This window comes from Suncus etruscus, chromosome 10 (assembly GCF_024139225.1).
Source record: "Suncus etruscus isolate mSunEtr1 chromosome 10, mSunEtr1.pri.cur, whole genome shotgun sequence".
In the NCBI taxonomy this organism is placed as follows: domain Eukaryota; kingdom Metazoa; phylum Chordata; class Mammalia; order Eulipotyphla; family Soricidae; genus Suncus; species Suncus etruscus.
This window is the reverse complement of record NC_064857.1, coordinates 103,285,586-103,309,945: the sequence shown is the minus strand read 5'-3', so window position 1 is coordinate 103,309,945 and position 24,360 is coordinate 103,285,586. Positions and strand designations below refer to the sequence as shown.

Here is a 24,360-nt window from a genome sequence, read left to right as displayed (position 1 = left end):
AAAAAAAAGGAATCCTCCCCAACTCCTTTTATGAGGATATTATCACACTCATTTCCAAAAAAGGCAAAGACACCACCAAGAAAGAAAACTATAGACCAATCTCACTAATGAACATAGATGCAAATATACTCAACAAAATCTTAGCAAACCGAATCCAGCACTTCATCAAAAAGATCATACATCATGACCAAGTGGGATTTATACCAGAAATACAAGGTTGGTTCAACATATGCAAATCAATCAACATTATACATCACATCAACAACATGACAAAAACCACATGATCATATCAATCGATGCAGAGAAGGTGTTTGACAAAATCCAACATCCTTTCATGTTAAAGACACTCAGCAAAATAGGGTTAGAAGGAACCTTACTCAAGATAGTTACACCTATCTATGAAAAGCCTACAGCCAACATTATACTTAATGGCGAGAAACTAGAAGCATTCCCACTAAGGTCAGGAACTAGGCAAGGCTGTCCACTCTCTCCACTCTTATTCAATATAACTTAGAAGTCCTAGCAATAGCAATCCGACAAGAGAAGGGAATCAAAGAAATTCAAATTTGGAAAGAAGAAAACAAGCTATCTTTATTTTTAGATGATATGATGATATACATCAAAAACCCTAAAGAGTCCACAGTAAAACTCCTAGAAACAATTAACCAATACAGCAAAGTGGCTGGATACAAAGTCAATACACAAAAGACAGTAGCATTTCTATATACAAACAATGAAGATGAGGAGAGAGAGATTAAAAATACAATTCCATTTAAGATAGTATCAAAAAATATCAAGTATCTAGGAATCAACCTTATAAGAGAAGTGAAAGACCTATACCAGGGAAACTTCAAAACACTTCAGAAAGAAATTGAAGACAATCTAAAGAAATGGAAGAACATCCCATGCTCATGGATAGGTAGAATTAACATAGTCAAAATGACTATCCTACTCAAACTACTATATAGATTTCATGCAATCCCTATCCAAACCCAGACACAATTCTTTAAAGAAATAGAACAATCAATCACAAAATTCACCTGGAACCACAAAAGACTCAGGATAGCCAAACACATACTAAAAAACAAGAAGCTGGGTGGCATCTCCTTACCTAACTTGAAACTATACTATAAAGCCATAGTAATCAAAACAGCATGGGTCAGAACAGAATTCCCAGATATAAACCCCCAGATATACAGCCAACTAATATTTGATAAAAGAGGCAAGAACCTGAAATGGAACAAAGAAAGCCTATTCAACAAATGGTGTTGGTATAACTGGAAAACCACATGTACAAAAGTGAAAATCCACCCATACCTCACTCCTTATACAAAAGTCAACTCAAAATGGATCAAAGACCTTGAAATCAGACCCGAATCTATAAAGTTTATCGAGAATAAAATAGGCAGAACACTCGAAGACCTATATATCAAAAAGGTCTTCGAGAATGGAGCACCAATGGCAAGAACTTTAGCATCAAACATAAACAAATGGGACTACATCAAACTAAAAAGCTTCTACATGTCGAAAGAAACCCTACTTAAAGCAAGAAGACAGTTAACAGAATGGGAAAAAATCTTTTCACTCAACATATCAGATAAAGGGCTGATATCTAGAACATACAAAGCACTCAGAAAGCTGAGCCCCCCAAAATCAAATAAAGCCATAGAAAAATGGGGAGATGAAATGAATAGACACTTCTCTGAAGAAGACAGAAGGATGGCCAACAAACACATGAAAACATGCTCATCTTCACTCATCATCAGAGAGATCCAAATCAAGACAACAATGAGATACCACCTTACACCAGTGAGAATGGCTCACATCAAAAATACTGAGAACAATCTTTGTTGGCGGGGATGCGGTATGAAAGAAACTCTCATCCACTGCTGGTGGGAATGCCCCCTAGTCTAACACCTATGGAGAACAGTCTGGAGAGTGCTCAAAGAACTCAGAATTGAGCTGCCATTTGACCCTGAAATTGCTCTCCTAGGTATATACCCCCAAGTTGGAAGAACATTCATTCCAAAATACGTGTGCACCCCACTATTTATCGCAGCACTCAGTATAATAGCCAAGTCTTGGAACCAACCTCGATGTCCAACAACAGATGAATGGATCATTAAGATGTGGTATCTATACACAATGGAATATTACATGGCAGTCAGAAACGATACAATCACAGACTTTGCGGCAACGTGGATGGACCTAGATCATGTTATGTTAAACGAAGTAAGTCAGAAGACAAAAGATAAATAGAGAATGGTAGCACTATTCTGAAGCACCTAGAACATACATCTCAAACACAACTAATACTTAACAAACAAATAACAGGGTCTAACAGGGTAGAAACTCCAAACACTGTAATAGTCAACATATACTTGGGAACAGTGCCCAAAATACATGAAAAAGGAACAATGCAAACTCTTAACTACACATTATACCACAAAGAAAACAGCAACACCAGAAACAGCAGCATAGAGAGAACAGTTATGTAATCAGCCTTCTACAACAAAGGCCCACAATAATCCCTTAGAGATCATATACAGGAACACAGGTAAAGAATACCACAGGAAATCACTGACTCCAATGGAAACATCCCATAACACTACGTATTAATGCCTTTATCTTACTATATTTAAAATAACCTCTTAGCTTTTCTGTCCACAGGCGTTCTTGGATACAAAGGGCTGACAAGCTAAGATGGCAGCTCGGGATACCACACGAGATACCATACCTAGCTTGCACTACGAGATGTCCCCGAGAACACTCTTTAACATACACTTTATCTCTAGGTTATACCTTCTTTTAGGAATTGAAGCACGGGACCAGTCAGACCACCAAAGCAGTAACTGCGACATACAGACTTAAACTACAGGTTCTATTCATCGAACACATTCAAGCAAACTAGCATTCCCTTGCTATTCTCTCCTCTCTTCTCACCACTTTCTTTTTTATTTTTTTTCTTTTCTCTTTTCCCTATCTTTCTAATGTAATTTCTCTTTTCTCCCTTCCTACCCCTTCCATATGCCTTACCCTTTCCCCCCCCCCGGAAATCCAACTATCCCTCCACCTCTCAATCCCATCCAGACCTCCCACCATATTAAAACTCTTCACCCTCAGTCCATAATCTATTAGGCAACAAGATTGACCTCCTACCCCAACGAATCAGTACCCAGCACCCAAGTGAAGAGACACCCAGTCAAACCCACACCTCGTCTCCTGCAAGAAAAGGCAGCCAACTCCCCTGCAGACTCATGCTGCATGGCCCTCCCTATCCCCCTAACGTGGACTGTTACTTGAAACTGGACTTAGTCCCAAAAGTAGCCTCAATGCAAGATCTCTTCCAGGACCTCCCTGCCGCAAACCTTTTGCCAATCTGAAGAAGGTCAGGGGGTGTGATGGAAAGGTGCCTGGGAACCCACACACTAGAAGAAAAACCAAAAAAACAAAGTGAAAACCTGTACTTCCAACATAGGCATAAGACCTGTATTACACCACCTCTTTACCTGCTTTTCCCCAAATGTAAGGTAGTCTTTTGCATAACTTTGGTCCTTTAAATACTTCTTTATTTCGTTTTTTTAATTTTTAAAAAAAAACTGTCTGTCCTACATATACATATGTGAGCACATATAATTTTATTCATATATATATATATATATATATATATATATATAATCTTTTTTGGGTATGTGACCTGTTTTTGTTTTCCCCTCTGTCCACAGAGGGGACAGACAATATAATGTAGTGCCATTTCCCCCTGCAAAGGCACACTAATAAAAAAGGGGGGAAATCTTACATATAAAAAAGAGCTCTTATCTACTAGAGATAGGAACTCATAGTTGTTTACAATACAGGGATATCTCCTACCTCGAAAATATGTCATGTGGAATCAACTTAGACCTCAGGTGATTATATACCATCTGTCCAGCCTTGAACCCTGGATCCCAGACATAGAAATGGCACAGTTCTTCACAACTGCTGCACGAAACAAATCCCATCTGGGACAGCCTTAATACTGCGGGGTCACCAACAAGTGCCAGCTCTAATATGATATCCTGACAACGAGGAAAATGGGAACAACTTGACCTAAGAGCAGGTTATCCTACCTTACCAGCTAACAATAAGACAAAATCAGAAGACTTGTCACTCTTTCGTAGATCCAAAAGCCAAAATCGCGATTTACAGATGACTGGCTGCTAGAACCATGACCAGACGGTATACATCGTGGGACCAATAAAAAAGCCCTAGTCTAGGGTTTGAACTACGACCTGCACAATAACCATGATCCCCAGTTCCAAAGGTCTAGCAGAGACAATTGTAACGGAACGTGGCTTCTGGAAGCACAAAGAAAGACGCTATCCTAGGTGCCATCCTAGGTACAGTGCAAAGACCAAGACCACCAACCACAGAAGATGGATTAAAATGATACTGAGGGAACAGAACTTCTGAACCACAAAGACTGACTTCATCATAAGTCCCAACCCTGGATCTGTGCAGATATTGAGATCTCTAGACACAGAGGTCTGATTGTACCACCCAGGACAGAACAGAAGTCTTCCAAACACGACAAAAGCACCACAGGGAGAGTAAATGTTCCTGAACAGAGTCTATAGTTAATCCCATGACAATATACTCCAAGGACGGAGAAACCCCATAACTCTTAGGCCAAGTGAATTCCTTTTCGAATGACTCCAATATTTACTGTGCCAGGGCAGGAGGGAAAAAAACAAAAAACAAAAAACAAAAAGCACAAAACATTGTTTATTTTATATATATTATTTTTACCTTCATTTATTATTATTATTATTATTTTTACTTACCTATCTATTTTGGTCGATTTCTCTGTTTGGGTGTGGTTATTGAAGCTGTTGTCCCCAGTTATACCTATTTTTTTCTCTTCTTTTCTTTCTTTATGTGCTATGCCATGTTTCTTACCTCAAGACCATGGCGTTTTTTTTTGTTTGTTTTATTTTGTTTTGTTTTGTTTTGTTTTTTGGTGCTTATTGTTATTGTTGGAGTCCTCACTGGATATTGGACACTTCTTTTTGTACTGATAGAGTGTTTCATCTTCTTTTTCTCCTTCACCTCTCAAATTGATGATGAGAACCTCTAGAAGGATTCCGCCCACTTTCGGAGTATTAGACTTTTACCCCAGTTTATTACTTTTCTCTTCTTCAAACAAAACCACGAAAATTGAACTAGCTAGTCCTGCCTCCCAATTAGAAGGGGAATTAAGGGAGGCATGTAGACCAAACAGGTGCAAGATTACTATGTAATAGGATAGGTACATAGGGGACCACATATTCTAGCAGCCCTGGGGGTGAGGGAAGAGGATATGGAAGATAGTACAAAAACAGAGGTGTAGGGAGGACAATTTGGTAATGGGAATATAAAAAATATATTAAAAAAGATTATTATTATTATTATTAGGGGGCCAGACTCACAGTGCTAGTAGGGCATTTACTTTGCATGTGGCTGACCCAAGATGGACTTGGGTTTGATCCCCTGAATTCCATAGGTCCCAGAAGAGATTTCTGAGATTAGAACCAGGAGTAGGTCCAGAGCGCTTCTGGATGTGGCCCCCCCCAAAAACAATAAAACAAATGAAAAAATGAAAAAAAAAGAATGGGTGTTGGACCTTATCAAATACTTTCTCTGCATCTATTTAAATGATCATGTGATTTTTATTTTTCTTGTTGTTGATATTGTGTATTATGTTGATAGATTTACAGATGTTAAACCATCCTTGCATTCCTGGGATGAAACCTACTTGATCATCGTGGATGATCTTCTTAATGAGGCATTGAATCCTATTTGCCAGGATTTTGTTGAGGATCTTTCATCTACATTCATCAGTGATATTGGTCTGTAATTTTCTTTTTTGGTAGCATCTCTGTCTGGTTTAGGTATCAAGGTGATGTTGGCTTCATAAAAGCTATTTGGAAGTGTTCCCGTTTTTTCGATTTCATGAAAGAGTCTTGCCAGGATTGGAAATAGTTCCTCTTGGAAAGTTTGAAAGAATTCATTAGTGAATCCATCTGGACCTGGGCTTTTGTTTTCGGGCAGATATTTGATTACCATTTTAATTTCATCAATAGTGATGGGGGTGTTTAGATATGCTACATCCTATTCATTCATCCGTGGAAGACTACAAAAATCCAAGAATTTATCCATTTCTTCCAGGTTCTCATTTTTAGTGGCATAGAGTTTCTCAAAGTAGTTTCTGATTACCCTTTGAATTTCTGCCATATCAGTAGTGATCTCTCCTTTTTCATTCCTAATACAAGTTATCAAGTTTTTCTCTCTCTCTTTCTTTGTTAGTTTTGCCAGTGTTCTATCAATCTTGTTCATTTCTTTGAAGAACCAACTTCTGCTTTCTTTGATCTTTCAGATTGTTTTTTTGGGTTTTCACTTCATTGATTTATGCTCTCAGCTTTGTTATTTCCTTCTGTCTCCCTATTGTTGGTTCCTTTTGTTGAGCACTTTCTAATCTGTGAGCTGTGTCATTAAGCTATTCAGGTAGGCCCCTTCTTTCTTCCTGATGTGTGCTTGCAAAGCTATAAATTTTCCTCTCAGTACTGCTTTCGCTGTGTCCCATAAGTTCTGATAGTTTGTGTCTTTATTATCATTTATTTTCAGGAAATTTTTGATTTCCTCTTTGATTTCATCTCGGACCCACTGGTTATTCAATATGAGGCTGTTTTACTTTCAGGTGTTAAAGTTTTTGTTCTGTGCCCCTTTGGAATTCACATATAATTTCAGAGCCTTGTGGTCAGCAAAGGTAGCCTGCAAAATTTCTATCTTCTTGATATTATGGAGGTATGTTTTATGTGCCAGCATGTAGTATCTCCTGGAGAGTGTCCCATGTACATTGGAGAAAAATGTATATCCAGGTTTCTGGGGATGGAGTGTCCTAGATAGATAGATAGATAGATAGATAGATAGATAGATAGATAGATAGATAGATAGATAGATAGATAGATAGATAGATAGATAGATAGATATGTATAATATATATATATTATACATATCTACTAGGCCTCTTTCTTCCATTTCTCTTCTCAGGTCTAGTATATTCTTGTTGGGTTTCAGTCTGGTTGACCTATCCAGTGTTGACAAAGCTGTGTTGATGTCCCCCACAATTATTGTGTTGTTATTGATATTATTTTTCAGATTTGTCAACAATTGTATTAAATATTTTGCTGGCCCCTCATTTGGTTCACATATGTTTAGGAGAGTGATTTCTTCCTGCTCTACATACCCCTTGATTAATATATAATGTCCATCTTTGTCCCTTACAACTTTCCTGAGTATAAAGTTTGCATCATCTGATATTAGTATGGCACTCCAGCTTTTTTATGGGTGTTGTTTGCTTGGAAGCATAATAGTTTCCTATGCATCCATGTATAGGAAAATTTCATCACTTTATCTCTCCTGACAGTTGCATAATAATCCATTTGTAGATGTGTACACATACCTCTGTGTATGTATGTGTATATGTAACAATTTATTTAGTCATTTATCTGTTTAAGAGCATCTTGGTTGTTTCCAGAGTCCGGCTATTGTAAATAGAGCTGCAATGAATATAGGTGTGAGGAACGCATTTTTTAATTGTATTTTTGTATCCCTAGGGTATATTCTGGGTATAGCTGAATCATATGAGAGCTCAATTTCCAGGGGTGTTTTTTTTTTGGTTTGGGGGGGTAGGGGTTTGTGTTTTTTTTAATTTTTTATTTTTAATTATGAGAACAAAGATGCAAAGTAAGAAGACAAGGTAAAGTTACAGTGGAAGGACAACCACCCATAAACAGAATTCTCAGAAGTCCCCTTGCTGATATCTTAACTTTGAACTTTCAGCCAACAAACATTAAGAAAAATAAAACAGAACCCATGTATAATTACTTTGTCCCTCAAGTCCACAGATTGTAATATATATTTCTTAGCAGCACACAAAGCAATGTAAAGCCAGAAAACTTATGTAACTCCTTAAATATTGAAGGCAAAGTACTTTTTCTTTTTTTTTTTTTTTTGGTTTTTGGGCCACACCCGGCGCTGCTCAGGGGTTACTCCTGGCTGTCTGCTCAGAAATAGCTCCTGGTAGGCACAGGGGACCATATGGGACACCGGGATTCGAACCAACCACCTTTGGTCCTGCATCAGCTGCTTGCAAGGCAAACACCACTGTGCTATCTCTCTGGGCCCCAAAGTACGTTTTTACACTTCCATGCACATGCATATTAGTTTAAGTTAACCTCAAAAGTTTAAGTGGCTTGTTTTTCTTAAGAAATAGAGTCAAAGGAGTACAGTAAAAACGGTGTTAGAGTAGCAATTATTGTTTGCATAGGCCCACCAAAATATGAGGGACATTGAAAGGAAAAGTCTGGGCCTAAATACAAGAAGACCCTACCTCTGAAGTTTGCTGGCATAAGACCAATTCTAGGCTCCAGACAAACTAGTTTGTCCAATCCAAGTCATTGTCTGTAATGCCAATACAGTTTTATTTTTCACACAGTCTCTGTTTTCTCATGTTTCTGTATTAATGATCCTGCAATCTGCATATCCTACATTGCAGTCAGAATGGTGTGGAGTGTCCTCTCATTTCACCTCTCAATTAAAGGGCAATGCAGAGAGTCCTGTAAGCAGGTCGTTGTTGTCAAGTCTTCTTAGTGCTAATGGAAGTCTCTTTTGAGCAGATCGATGTCAGAGCAGTGGTAGGGTCTTCCCTGGTAGAGGATTGCTTCCAGGTGTTGTTATAAAAAACCTTGGATGATTTGTAGATAGCTTCCCTAGTTCAGGGGTGAATGGAGGATGCCCATTCTTCTGAGGCCTATGCCAGGTCATAAGGTAAGGTCTCATAAGGGTGTAAGGTCTCATTGCACTACAAGATTTGTGTGTTCCAATCTCTATTAGATAAGAACTTATTTGTATGTATAGTATTTTCCCATTTTATGTGCCTATGCAAACAAGAAACAATGCCATGTGGTGTTATCTGCACCTATGGGAGCCGTAAGAACAAGTCCAACAATCCCCATGACATGGATCAATCATAATCATTAAACTGAGGGACTCTTTCACCAAAATTCCTTAGTGTACAACTCACAAAGAGAAGAAAAGATAAAAAGTGGGTAGATGGGGCCGGGCGGTGGCGCAAGAGGTAAGGTGCCTGCCTTGCCTGCGCTAGCCTTGGACGGACCACAGTTCGATCCCCCGGCGTCCCATATGGTCCCCCAAGCCAGGAGCAACTTCTGAGCGCATAGCCAGGAGTAACCCCTGAGCGTTACCGGGTGTGGCCCAAAAACCAAAAAAAAAAAAAAAGTGGGTAGAATTGTCACTGTAAAAGAATATTTATTAAGAGAGTTATAACTGTCAAAGAAAATACACATAAAATATTAAAAAGACATATGTGTCCATTTTATGTCTTTTGAAATAGTTGGGGGTTGTTAAATCCAATGCACGACTTTGGTCTGTGATTAGGACTGTGCAGTACTGAAGTTAAAAAGAGTAAATGTGTGGTACTGATGGTTGGGGGTGAGAAAGTTAAGGAGTAATAATGAGCTGTGGGTAAAAAGGGTTAATTAAGGGGAAGATAACAAATCCAGATTAGGAGATGAGGGAGTAGAAGGGACTCTGGTATGGGGGAGGGGCAATATATCAGAGAGGCATTAATTGTTTATGGATTAGGCTTGGGGGCAGTCAGAGAGGACCACTGTATAGGAAGTCACATCTACATATACACTGATTTTAGAGACCTATTTGAATGTTATCCTCCAAATCTAGGGCATTCCATTTTTTTTCTTAGAAATAGGGGGCAGCGAAGTGGCGCTAGAGGTAAGGTGTCTGCCCTGCAAGCGCAAGCCAAGGAAGGACTGTGGTTCGTGGTTCGTTCCCCCAGCAGCGTCCCATATGGTCCTCCCAAGCCAGGGGCAATTCCTGAGCTCTTAGCCAGGAGTAACCCCAGAACATCAAATGGGTGTGGCCCAAAAAAAACAAAAGAAAAAAAAAAAAGAAACAGTCAAGAATTAAGAACATTTTTGGATGATATTTGGTTTTTGGCCACACCCAGTGATGCTCAGGGGTTACTCCTGGCTATGCACTTAGAAATCACTCCTGGTTTGGGGGACAATATGGGATGCCGGGGAATTGAACCACAGTCTGTTCTAGGCTAGCGCATGCAAGGCAGACACCTTACCACTTGCACCACTGCTCCGGTCCTTCCAGTTTTTTGAGGAATCTCCAAATTATTTTAAATAAAGGCTGGACTAGATGACATTCCTACCAGCAGTCAATGAAAGTTCCTTTCTCTCCACATCCCTGCCAGCACTGACTGTTCTTGTTCTTTGTGATGTGTGTCAGTCTCTGTGGCATGAGGTTGTACCTCATTGTTGTTTTGATTTGCATCTCCCTAATGATTAGTGATGTGAAGCATATTTCATGTGCCTTTTGATCATTTGTATTTCTTCTTTGAAGAAGTGTCTGTTCATTTCTTCTCCCCATTTTTTAACTGGGTTAGAATTATTTTTTGTTAAGTTCTGTCAGTACCTAGTATATCTTTAATATTAGCCTCTTATCTGATGGACATTGGGTGAATAGTTACTCGCATTCTGTATGTGGCTTTGTATCCTAGGCACTATTCCCTTTGAGGTTGTCAGTTCAATGAAATCAAACTGATGGGATGTGAGTAGGTTGTTCTGCCACTTCTCTAAATTTTTGAGCTGCATGTCAAATCTGAGGCTGATCACACCACATTTGTTCAATCTGCCTGAGAAGTTCACGACAATTTTTCTGCCTCTGTGATCATCGATGATTTCAAGTTCACTGATGTAACTGTGCTTCATCATCACCATCAGGAACCTCACGATGACTTTGGAGAATGGCCTGATGAGTACCTGGTACTTGCCTCGCTTCTCGACATTGTTGATGCTTTTGAGGGCATCAACCAGGACGTTCATGTGCACCATGGTGGTGGTATATAGGGACCGCAGAAAGAGTCATAGTTATTTTCAATTTATTGTTAGACTCCCCAACTTCTCATGACATTTCATGATCTTGTGTCCTAAAGATATCCTCCATGACTGGGCTTTGCTTTTTTTTTTTTTTCCAGTAGGAGGCTCTGTCACTCTTAGTTTGAAAATTGGAGGAATGGGAGGAGGAAGGGCTGCTCTGGGTGGAAAACTTGGTTAAGAAACCCCTCTTTGCTAAGGAGGTCAATGAACTTTTTTTCAGTTTTCGGGAGAGAGCTATTGTCTGTGGCATACTCTGGACATAGACTTGTCTGGATTTTCAGTGAAGAGAGGAACCTTAATTAGAAGACCTCTATCTCAACTTCTGTGCTTTAGTAGATCTTACTCAGCTAGACCTGAGCTTCAGAGTGGATTCACTATAGTCTAAAGATTTAATAGTAGGTGATTATTAGATGGAAAAAGGTTTCTCCTGCATGATATGCTTATAAGCATGAGACCAAATTATAGTCATTAAACTTAAAAAGTGTCCATAAAGGTGACAGTTTGTAAAGAAATCTGTGGAGTTATTGGTGAAGGGGTGCAATCACTGGTTGTTGGGATAAATCTGAGAAAACTTCTGAAATTTTAGTCAACAAATTTGTACATCAGGGGCCGGGCGGTGGCGCTAGAGGTAAGGTGCCTGCCTTGCCTGCACTAGCCTTGGACGGACCGCGGTTCGATCCCCCGGTGTCCCATATGGTCCCCCAAGCCAGGAGGGACTCTGAGCGCATAGCCAGGAGTAACCCCTGAGTGTCACCGGGTGTGGCCCAAAACCCCCCAAAAAAATTGTACATCAGTGTCTAAATTTAAAAAAAAAATGTTATTTGGGACCCGGAGAGATAGCACAGCGGTGTTTGCCTTGCAAGCAGCCGATCCAGGACCAAAGGTGGTTGGTTCGAATCCCGGTGTCCCATATGGTCCCCCGTGCCTGCCAGGAGCTATTTCTGAGCAGACAGCCAGGAGTAACCCCTGAGCACCGCCGGGTGTGACCCAAAAAAAACAAAAAAAAACAAAAAAAAATGTTATTTGGGGCCAGAGCAATAGCACAGCAGATAGAGCATTTGTTTTAAATGTGGCTAACCTAGATCCAACTAGTGTTTGATCCCGGCATCCCATATGGTACCCCAGCCTGGCAGAAGCAATTTCTGAGCTCAGAGACAAGAGTAACCCATGAGAGCTGCTGGGTGTGACCCCCAAAGAATTTTTATTTAAAAACCACTGGGACCAGAGGGATAGCACAGTAGTAGGGTGTTTGCTTTGCAAGCTGAGACCAGGATGAACCCAATGCCCCATAGGTCCCCAAGCCTGCTAGAAGCGATTTCTGAGCACAGAGCCAGGAGTAACCTCTGAGCACTGCTGAGTGTGACCCAAAAACTAAATAAATAAATAAATAAATAAATAAATAAATAAATAAATAAATAAAACCACTGGGTTTTTGTCTATAATCACAGATCATCCACCTTAGCCACCATGAATTCTCTTTGTGAAGGAGTCTATCCTCTCACGTCCCAAAGACTTGTGTATTCTCAACAGCTCAAAGAATTGTGTGTTCTCAATGTCTAGTCCTGATCCCTGCTTAGATTAAAAACAAATACAACCTCCATGAACCCAATCTTTGCCAGGTGAGAAGCTACAGCCTGAGGCTCTGACTTGAAAGCTCAGCATTCATGAGAATAGAGCTCTATCTTCAACACCCATCTGCCAACATTGGCATTCAGGACACAGTCATAACACCTAGCCTTACAGGGCAAAGTGGATATCCCTTTCCTCACTGTTCTGCTATAGTTTTAGATTCCTGGGGGTCATGGTCCACAGTAAGTATTCACATCATCCTTTCCCTTTCTTTTTTTTAAATTCCCAGGGGCAGATAGGTGAGGATGGACTAGGCGAAGAGGGAAGCAGATGACATTGGTGGTGGGAAATGTGCACTTGTTAAAGTTGTTACACATTGTATGACTGTACCTGAATAATGAACAACTTAATCTGTGAAATAATACTGTTTTATGAACAATCTTGTAACTATTGTGTTTAAATTATTAAAAAAGAAGCTACTGTCCCAGCTAACACCATTTTACGAAGGTAAAATCCAAATGGATTAAAGACTTTGATATCAGATCTGAAACCATACGGTATACAGAACAAGTAGGTAAAACACTCCATGACATTGAGACTAAAGGTATCTTTAAGAAGGAAACAGCACTCTCCAAACAAGTGGAAGCAGAGATAAACATATGGGAATATATTAAGCTGATAAGCTTCTGCACCTCAAAAGAAATAGTACCCAGAATACAAGAGCCACCCACTGAGTGGGAGAAACTATTCACCCAATACTTATCAGATAAGGTGCTAATTTCCAAAATATACAAGGTACTGACAGAACTTTACAAGAAAAACACATCTAATCCCATCAAAAAAAAAATGGGGAGAAGAAATGAACAGACACTTTGTCAAAGAAAAAATGCAAATGGCCAAAAGGCATATAAAAAAATGCTCCACATCACTAATCATAAGGGAGAAGCAAATCGAAACAACTATGAGGTACCATCTCACAGCACTGAGATTGGCACACATCACAAAGAAGGAAAACAGGCAGTGTTGGTGGGGATGTGAAGAGAAAGAGACTCTTTTTCACTGCTGATGGGAATGCCATCTAGTCCAACCTTTATGGAAAGCAATATGGAGTTTCCTCCAAAAACTGGAAATTGAGCTCCCATATGATCCAGCTATACCACTAGGGATATACCCAAGGAACACAAAAATGCAATACAAAAATCCCTTCCTCACACGTATATTCATTGCAGCGCTATTTACCATAGCAAGACTGTAGAAACAACCAAGATGCCCTTCAACAGATGAATGGCTAAAGAAACTGTGGCATATATACACAATGGAATATTATGCAGCCGTTAGGAGAGATGAAGTCATAAAATTTTCCTATACATGGATGTACATGGAATCTATCATGCTGAGTGAAATAAGTCAGAGGGAGAGAGAGAGATTCAGAATAGTCTCACTCATCTATGGGTTTTAAGAAAAATGAAAGACATTTTTGCAATAATTCTCAGAGACAAAAAAGTGGAGGGCTGGAAGGTCCAGCTCTTGACATAAATCTCACCACAAAGAGTGGTGAGTGCTGTTAGATAAATAACTACATTGAGAACTAACCTAACAATGTGAATAAATGAGGGAAGTAGAAAGCCTGTCTTGAGTACAGGTGAGGGTGGGGTGGGGAGGAGGGATATTTGGGACATTGATGGTGGGAATGTTGCACTGGTGAAGGGGGTGTTCTTTACATGACTGAAATCATACAACTACAATCATATTTGTAATCATGGTGTTTAAATAAAGATTTTTAAAAAAGAAATCACTGGAAACTGAGTTTCCTTATGTTCCAGCAATACCATTCCTAGAGATATGTCCTAGGAACTCAAAAACACAATTAAAAAATGCCTTCTGCACTCTATATTCATTGAAGCACTATTTACAATAGCCAGAATCTGGAAGCAACCCAAGTGCTTGACAACAGGTGAGAGGCTAAAGAAACTATGGTACATCTACATAATGGAATACTATGCAGCTGTTCAGAAAAATGAATTCATGGAACTGCTTATTCATAAATAGACATGGAGCTTATTATATTGTGTAAAATGAGTTAGAGGGAAAGAGGGATAAACATAAAATAATATCACTCATCTGTGGTATATATGGAAAGTAAAAGATGGTGTGGGAATAATATTCAGGGACAATAGAGATGAGGATAAGGAGAACCAGTCCATGGTAGGAAGGTTCTTACAAAGAGTTCATTACTATGAAAGTGATAGGTGAAACTGATTACTCTGAACAAGAACTGGGTGCTGAAAGGGATATAAAATGGCATTCATGCGGGTCTTCCAGAAACATAATGAAAGACTTTATCCCAGGCTCCAGTCTAGGAGCAACATAACGATCAAGAACACCAACTACAGAAGATGGATTAAAATGACACTGAAGAAACATAACTGCTAGAACCACAAAGAAAGACTTCACAAACTCCATTCCCTGAACTGCACAGCCACCAAGATCTCTAGAAACAGAGGTCTTATTTTACCATCCAAGACAAAGCAGAAGTCTTCCACACACCACGAAAGCAGCAAGGGGAGAGTAAATGATCATGCAAGGAGTCTAGAGTTAATCCCATGACAGTAAACTTCAGGGGTGGAGAAACCCTGTATCTCCTAGGTCAAGGGAATTCCCTCTACAATATCTCCAATAGTTACTGTGCCTATGCAGGGGGATAAAGAAAAGGAGGGAAAAAAAGCACAAAACAATCATTTTTCCACATGTTTATTTTTTGATTGATCAATTTTTTTGACGTCTTTATTTTGGTGTGGAGACTACAGTTGATGTCTCCATTATTTTATTTTATTTTGTCTTGTCTTTCTCTTTATTTTAGCACTCGAGCATGATTTGATTTCAGAAGTGAGACAATTGTGTGGTGCCTGTCTTTATTGCTGTAGTGCTCACCGGTTAATTCGATATTTTTTTCTGTATTGTTGTGGTATCTCAATTACCTTTTTCACGTTTACTCTCAAACTGAGGTTGGAAGCCTCTAGAGGGACTCTGCCCATTTTCAGCGTATTTGACTTTTGACTTCTTTTTTCCTCTTATTTTGTACCCCAATCTATTGCTTTTCTTTCCTTCAAACTAAACCACATACCTTGATTTTTCTAGCTCTGCCTCTTAAATAGAGAGGGAAACAAGGGAGGGTTCCAGGACCAAAGAGATATGTGATCACTAATAGTAAGCCAGACAAAGAGGGATCCATCTACTCTAGCAGCCTGGGGGGTGATGGTGGGGTATATGGGTTGTATAAAGAGAACTGGAATGGGGGGAGGACATAGTTGGTGATGGGTATTCCCCTGATTCAATGTTAATATGTTCCTAAAATACTACTGTGAAAGATGTGTAAGCCATTATGAAAAAAAATTGTGTTTTTAATCAGAAACATCCTTTGACTTACATCTATTATTATATCAATTATATTATATGTTATGTTATGTCACTATATTATGTTATGTTAGTTTACCTCATTATGTTAATCAATTTTGTCTCTTGAATAAATTCTTACAATAAAAAATTATATAATAAAAAATGCCATTCATGGTACCCCTTCATTAACAATTGTAAAAACCACAGTGTCAAAAATGAAAAGGGTGGGGGGAGAGAGAGAGAGAAAGAGAGAGAGAGAGAGAGAGAGAGAGAGAGAGAGAGAGAGAGAGAGAGAGAGAGAGAGAGAGAGAGAGAGGTAAAATGCTGCCCCAAAACCAGGCAGGGGAGGATAAAAAGCATCAGGGAGGGTAGAGGGAAATGTTGACATTGGTGTTGAGAAATGTGCACTGGTGAAAGTTGTACATTGTATGACTGTAGCTCAATCATGAACAGCTATAAGAAACATCTGTGGGAGAAAACAACACTGCATTATGACCTTTGTATCTATGATGTTTAAATTAAAAATTAAAAGAACATGAAACGGCTGTTAAGAGTCCAAGGCTTTCCCTGTGATAATGCTCTCTGATTTTTATGTATACAGAGAACTCCATGCCAAGAGAATCCAAAGAAATTATTTATAACCTTCTCACAAAATCTATATTCTCTGTTTTTCTACCCTGGAAAAGTCCACATTCTGTTGGACATACATATTCTTCCACTTTCTGTCTTCTCACACTTTTCTATTTAAATCTATGTCAATAAAAGCTACTGGGGCCAGAGTAATCGCAGACCAGGGAGGACACTTGCCTTGCATGTGACTGACATGCCTTAGATCCCCAGCACTCCATATGGTCCTGATCTCACCAGGAGTTATTTCTGAGTATAGAACAAAAAGTAATCCCTGAGTGCTGCCAGGTGTGGTGCATAAACCAAAAAATTGAATTAATTTATTAAGTAATTAATTAAAGCTACTTTGCTGCAGTTTCTTTCTGAAATTCTTGTCTGCAAGAGAAAAGTAATGGGCCTGGAAGTCCTGTGGAGAGATTAACACTGACTTTCTTTCCCGTAAAGAGCAATTCCTTGCTCCAACCTGATTCCACAGGTGCTTGAGACCATGGGTGGAGGGACCCGTTCCTGTGCCATGAAGAGCAAGTGGACTTTATATGCAACTTGATGGCTGCTTTAGGGAGCTGGGGAGAAGACATAAACATGTGTTCTAGGTGGGTTCTCTCATCAGACTTTAGCAATCCTGACCAATACCAAGCATGGATGACAGAGTGGTTGATTTGGGTCTGTTAGGGGCACCATAGGCATCTATCAGTATCAGTTTCTGTGAGTCCCCGGTGCCTCTTTTCTTCTGGGAAGGGTAATAGGCTCTATTTCCCCATTTCAGCCTGACCTCTGGCAATGTATATGAGCAGTAAGGCATAGTTAAAGCATCTTCTAGTGCCTAACCGGCCAGGCATCTCAGTCAGTGTCTGTGAATGTGAGGTTGGCATGTGCCCATCTGTCCTTACAGGTCAAGCAGAGAGATGGAAAATGACATAGTGGGAGGAAGAGTAGAGCGCAGCAGGTGAACTAATCAACTGGTTTAGTTTAAATCTCACAAATCAAAAATAACTAGTCAAAACAGATAATGAGGGGCCGGTGAGGTGGCGCTAGAGGTAAGGTGTCTGCCTTGCAAGCGCTAGCCAAAGAAGGACCGCGGTTCGATCTCCCGGCATCCCATATGGTCCCCCCAAGCCAGGGGCGATTTCTGAGCACTTAGCCAGGAGTAACCCCTGAGCATCAAACGGGTGTGGCCCCCCAAAAAATAAGATGAGATGACGGGAGGTGGGAGTTGACAACAAATGAAAAGCTCTTCTCTCTCTCTCTCTCTCTCTCTCTCTCTCTCTCTCTCTCTCTCTCTCTCTCTCTCTCTCTCTCTCCTCTCTCTCTCTCTTTCATTCTTTCTTTCTTTCTTTTGAATGCCCAGACAAGGTACTGGACTCAGGGATCTTGCCCATGCACCATGACCAGGTTAAGAAAAACTGAGATATCAGGCTGAGAGATGAGATCCAAGAGATGCCCAGTAACAATGTTTCAGACTAGAAAACATACTCTGGATAAAGTGGCACTGGCATAAAACAAAGTAATCAGGGGCAGAAAATAGCATAATGGATAGTGTTTGCATCAAATGCAACCAACCCAAGTTTAATCCCTGGTATCCTATATGATCCCCAAGCAGTACTAGAAGTAATTACTGAGTGCAGAGCTGGAAGTAACCTGAGCATTTATGGGTATGTTCCCCCACCCCCAAAAAATCCAAAACCAAAACAAACAAAAAAGACCAGATTAATATACACTACAGGTGTGCAGGTGGTGAGGAATGGAACTTATGATGTCAAACACTGAACTAAAACAGTGTATGATTGAAGAGTATGAAGAACAGGATGTGCTGTTTTTTAACACCGTTAAAAAGGTGAGGTCTGGACATTGGACAGAGATCCAGATGCATTTATTTGAACTGTACAGTAAACTCTAATTTCTTTATCTTCTCAGTCTTGTAGACAATATTTCATACAATTCTCAAGAACACACTAACACAGGAAAACTCGCTTCCTTATAAACAGAAACACTGTGTTCTAGAGGCCACCTCCCTCCACATTTCCTCTTTCCTTTCTTCCTTCTTTCTTCCCTCCGTCTCTTTTCTTTCTCTCTTCCCTCCGTCTCTTTTCTTTCTCTCTTCCTTATTTCTTTCTTTCCTTTTCTTCCCCCCCCCCCGCCCACTCCTTACCCTCCTATCATCTCTCACATGCACCTTGACAGCTTTCTTGTGAGGCTGATCGCACCCTAATGTCCATGTCATGCATGGCTGCCAGTCCTGACCACTTCCCCACCCTCCACCCCACCTCCCAGCTCAGGTACTTACCCAGGTGAGTCAAGCAATTGGGCTATAAGATTCTGTTAAGGCAGTACTAACTTCCTCCCTCCCCTGAACTCCTTTCATCTTCCCTAGATGGTTACGAAAATGTAAGTATTAGGATTGATCAGAGGTCCCCACTGGTAAACTAATATAAATGTGTAAGATTTCTATTTTTAAGATTTTTTCCCTATTGAGGTCTAGTCCTCCATGTTGTGAGCACATTGAAAGTCTTTTTGGTTTATTTTTATTTTTGTTTTGGGGCCACACCCCATAGCACTCAGGGGTTACTCCTGGCTCTGCACTCAGAAATCACTCCTAGCAGGCTTAGGGGATCATATGGGATGCCAGGGATCAAACCCAGGTCAGCTGTAAGGCAAACGTCCCCACCCATTATGCTATCACTCAGCCCTAAAAGTCATTATATTGCTGCATAATACTCAGTAAATTTTTTCCTGTGGTTGGTAATTTTGGTGTCAAACTTAAAAATTTTTTCCAAATTGTAGAAGTTTGTCCCTATGATTTCTTATAAGACTGTTATGGCTTTAACTTGTATATTTATGTCAACTACTTTAATGGCAGGAGAGTCTCCCAAGCAGTGCTCAGATATCAAGAGGCCAGATCCAGAAACTCAGTCCAGATATACAGACCCATAGATGTAGTGCTGCTTGAATCCAGCAGAACTAAGAGCCTAGTAGTTTTTAGGGGCCATGAAGAGTGGATAGTCAGACTTAGAGCCTAGTATCAGCCCTCTGAGCTATCGCCATAACCTATTTTAAAGTTTTATCCAATGTAAAGGGCATGTCTTTTATTTTTTATAAATTCTTTAAGTCAATCACCACGAGGTACAGTTACTAAGTATTTATGATTGAGTTTGTAATACAATGTGCAATACCCTTCACCAGTGAGCATTTATAACTACAGTGTCCCCCTCCCAACCCCATCCTCTCCCCTGCCTGTCTCTGGGACAGAGAAATTAATTTTTCCCTGTCTCTCTCAAGGTGTCTTAACTTTATTGTTTTCCATGTCAATATCTAGTTGCTTCAATAACATCTGTTAAAGCTCTTACTCTATCCCAGGTGAATTATTTTGGCACCATATGAAAGATCAATTTACTGTAAAAGGTTTAATACATGCATTCTTAAGTCTACTACCTTGAAAACATATGCATAGTATAGATGTATTCTTATACTAATCAAAATGCTAAGGTCATTTAGGCTTATGCAACACTGAAAAAATGTTTTGAAATTGAAAAATGTTAGCCATCTGCCTTTGTAATTCAATTTTGGTGAGGAGGAACATTCCTGACAGTGCTCAGGAGCTCAGGGAAATTCAGGAGGTGTTCATATTACATGTAAAGCTTAAAGGTATTTGGAGCTTCCAGGACTATACCCAGTGTTGCTCAGGGGGGCATATCCCCAAGGGATAACTGGTAATCTATAATCTGAAGTAACCGTAAAAGATGACTGTGTAACAGGCCTAAAGATTGATGTTGCAAATCACATACCCTCAGGCTTGACCCTAGCAACACCCTGGGAAGCTTAATTCATGCGTCCATAACAGTAAGTCTCTACTCTTGATATAGAAAATAACTAGGGACTAAGAAAAAAAATAGGCAGAATAAGATTAGAAAAAGAAACTTAATGGAATAAGTAGAATGTCACAAACACAGACCTGATACACAGCTGAAGTGACAACACCTAAAACATTCTGCCTGCCTCAGGACTGTAAAAAAAAATTGCTTAATATGCCTAGTTACCTCCCTTATTAAAAACATACAAAGAGGGACCAGAGCAATAGCACATCAGGTAGGGCGTCTACCTTACACACAGCTGACCTGAGTTCAATCTCCAGCATCCTGAATGTATTTTCCCAAGCTTCCAGGAGTAATTTCTGAGCTCAGAGCCAGAAGTAAACCCTGAACACGACCTGGTGTGGCCCAAAAATAAAAACAAAAGCAAAAGAGATACAAGAGCAGGCCGTTCTCATGAGATTCCCCTTCTCATTGAACCTCTTCCATACTGCTTTCCTGCCTTTTTTTCCTTTCTTTTTCTAATAAAACCTGCAAAGGTCCAGACAATCTCATTTTGTTTATTTCTAATTTCTGACGCTGAAAACTGCTCATGTCTTCACAGTCAACACTCTCAATCCTGTGCTATCTATTGATTTCAGTCATCTGAACAGGTGCAGGTGTTTTCCTGTATTAGTTATTGATATTATTTTCTAATGCCCCCTACCAATAAGTAGCCCTCCTCTCCTGAGAAGCGATACAGCCATTGGAAGACTCTCCTGTCAACTCACTTGAGCCTCACATAAATGCATTCAACAGAACCACACAAATACACTCCCACGCACCAATGCAGTTAGTCAATACAACATATAAACATAGATGTACACATACAGGTTACACACTGCACAAATACATGGACAGGGATGGACACACACCCATGTACACAAACACACACACTTTGGTCAGTTTATTTACTTTCTTGACTAAAAGACTAGGAGAGTCAGGATGTTTTTCATGCCTCTGCCTGACAGCACAGCCCCCTGGGAATTAAGGAGAGGATGACAGCACGATGGGCCTCCGATGGGCCCCTGCAGCGCCTACCTGTTTCTCTCTCCCCTTTCCTTTTCCCCCTTCTCTTTCCCTCTCCCTCTCCCCCCCCCACACACACAGCTCCCCAATTTCCCCACTTTAGGCTTGCTTCTGCCCTTCATATCTAGCAACCCTCTGCTTCCCCATCCCCACTCCCACCCCCACCCCCAACAGCCTGCATTCTGAAAATGTGGCCAATAGTGGCTGCAGCTGCTATTTTAAGTCCAGCTCCTGACCTGCCCTCCCCCCAAGTCTTATTACTGGCCACCTGCTGCCTGTCTGTCAGGGCTAGAATGCTGATTGGCAGTTGGCTGTGTGGGGGGCTGGAAACAGACTGTTATAAAGTCCGGGCCTCGGGGTGGCATCTGTCCTTGCCCTGCCGGAGGAGCCTGCCTCACTGCCACCAGCATGTCCACCTACCGCCTTGTGATGGTTCGGCATGGAGAGAGCACCTGGAACCAAGAGAATCGCTTTTGTGGCTGGTTCGATGCAGAACTGAGTGAGAAGGGGACAGAGGAAGCAAAGAGAGGGGCCAAGGCCATTAAGGACGCCAAGATGGAGTTTGACATCTGCTACACTTCAGTGCTCAAGCGGGCCATCCGCACCCTTTGGACCATCCTGGACGGTACAGATCAGATGTGGCTGCCTGTAATCCGCACCTGGCGCCTCAACGAGAGACACTACGGTGGTCTCACGGGTCTTAACAAGGCAGAGACAGCAGCAAAGCATGGGGAGGAGCAAGTGAAGATCTGGAGGCGTTCCTTTGACATCCCGCCACCCCCGATGGACGACCAGCACCCCTACTACAATTCCATCAGTAAGGTGAGTTCTGTGAGGGGCAGACAGGCTTGGGTGGAGGCCTCAGTGGGAGCCTGGGTGGGGAAAACAGCAGCCCTGGTGCTTCCAGGAGCGCCGCTATGCAGGCCTGAAGCCGGGAGAGCTGCCTGCTTGTGAGAGCCTCAAGGACACCATCGCCAGAGCCCTGCCCTTCTGGAATGAGGAGATTGTCCCCCAGATCAAGGCTGGCAAGAGAGTGCTCATTGCTGCCCACGGAAACAGTCTCCGAGGCATTGTCAAGCACCTGGAAGGTAAGGCCTGGCCCTCCCAGGGGTGGCAGTGATTTGCCCTTGATTCAGTCACAAACTTCTTAAAGTGGCCAATGTGTGGGGCCTTTGCATCCAGCATGGAGGTGGGGGGCCTCAAGCTGCACTGAAAGGGGGAAGACTGGAAAACTATTTACAGACACAGCTTTATCAAATGTTTCATTTCTATGTTCTGAGAACACCATAAAATGAACCATCCTGAAAACTGTTGGGGAAAATGTCTGCCAACGCTGACCCAGGATCCCAGGCTAGTCAGGCTTCTCACACACACAGCACTGAAGTAGAGAAGTGGCTGTTGGCATCTTGCCCAGGTCACCTAGTCAGAAGGCAGGGCGGCCTGGCTCCCTGTCAGCTTGCAAGTGAAGTAAGGCAGGTCACTTTACTCACTGGGCCTCGATTATCTCTGCTGTTTGGGTGCCTAAAATGGCCTTCAAGCTTAATGAGATCAAGGAAGAAAGTGGTGGACACCAAATTTATCCCTGAGGGATGAGCTGGCAGTCTGGCAGAACATAAGCTTCTGAGGCCTTGTCAGCCCTTCTAACCTCCCCAGAATCCATCTACTCTGATGCCTTGTACCGAGGCTGAGCCCTGCAGACAGGAGACCACTTTCTGCCCACTCTCTTCCAGGGGCCTTTCCTGCAGCCCATGTGCCTCAGTCCTGCATATCTAGGAGATAGTCCAAAGCACAGATAATGTGTTACAATAAGCTTCCAGGTCCCATGAGGATGGAGTTTTGTAAATACCAAAGGTTGAGCTGCTATTCCAGTCAGGGGCTTGAGGCCAGCAGAGTTGGGTTTCCAGAGAACACCCTTTCCATCTGGTACAGCTGCCTTGTCCGCCTTGCACAGAAGCATTCTTGCTCTCGAGAGCTTCTCGGGGCATCCATCCCTTTTCTACCAGGATGGCTATAATTAGAATTATAGCGCCTAAGGATCTGCTGCTTCAGCCACTAGGCCAGAGAATCCAATGGCACTTCCCCAGGCCAGTTATCCAGGGCAGAGCCAAGGACCTATTTGTCATTGGCTTTCCCTGCAAGCTGCTGTATTTCTGCTTACCTTCCCTAGCCACATTTCTTTCCGCTGCCTTAGCAAGGGCAGGAGTCTTGCTGCATAGTCAGTAGATCAGCTCTAAGGCCTGTAGGGGGCAGAGAGAGCTTGTGGGTCAGCACACAGCTGCCCGGTCAACACTCAGGAAGGGCTAAGGATCTCATCCATCTGGTCCAGGAATGTCAGACGCCGCCATCATGGAGCTGAACCTGCCCACGGGGATCCCCATCGTGTATGAGCTGGACCAGAATCTGAAGCCCACCCAACCCATGCGGTTCCTCGGTGATGAGGAAACTGTGCGGAAGGCCATGGAGGCTGTTGCTGCCCAGGGCAAGGCCAAGTGACCGGTGGGTTTTGGCAAATAAAGACACCTCCTCCCGCTGCTTTGAAAACGTCTGGCCAGGGCAGGGTTGGCTCGTGAACTAACAGGTGTAGATTCTCCCCACCCCAGCATGTACCCACCACAACTTGTCATGGCTGGCTCCACTCCTGGAGTCCAAGTTCCCATCAGTAGTGCTGCTGGGAGGAGGAGTGGCAGGGGCGCTGACTCAGGTTGCCCACACAGCCCAGGCACATTAGATATGAGGAACAAGGGAGAGTTAACCTAGTTAAACTTCTTAGAATCCTCTAGTCTCAAGGCCGGAGTGCTAGCACAGCAATAGGGCATTTGCCTTGCATGCTGCCAACCCAGGACAGACATGCATTCAACCTCTGGTATCCCCGAGCCTGCCAGGAGCGA

At 41.7% G+C, this 24,360-nt stretch overlaps 2 protein-coding genes across 2 annotated transcripts; one reads left to right on the top strand and one right to left on the bottom strand.

Annotated features, from left to right (window-relative positions):
* Positions 1-9,331: 9,331 nt before the first annotated feature.
* Positions 9,332-10,961, bottom strand: LOC126020287 (40S ribosomal protein S15a-like). The gene is made up of 2 exons (XM_049781727.1): positions 10,598-10,961; positions 9,332-9,366 (listed from the first exon to the last, which is right to left on the bottom strand). Exons 1-2 carry the CDS (start codon positions 10,959-10,961, stop codon positions 9,332-9,334), a joined length of 399 nt encoding a protein of 132 aa, XP_049637684.1.
* A 10,916-nt stretch (positions 10,962-21,877) lies between these two features.
* On the top strand, positions 21,878-24,000 carry PGAM2 (phosphoglycerate mutase 2). Its single transcript, XM_049781891.1, has 3 exons — positions 21,878-22,294; positions 22,380-22,560; positions 23,799-24,000. Exons 1-3 carry the CDS (start codon positions 21,881-21,883, stop codon positions 23,963-23,965), a joined length of 762 nt encoding a protein of 253 aa, XP_049637848.1. The 5' UTR covers positions 21,878-21,880; the 3' UTR covers positions 23,966-24,000.
* Positions 24,001-24,360: the final 360 nt, after the last annotated feature.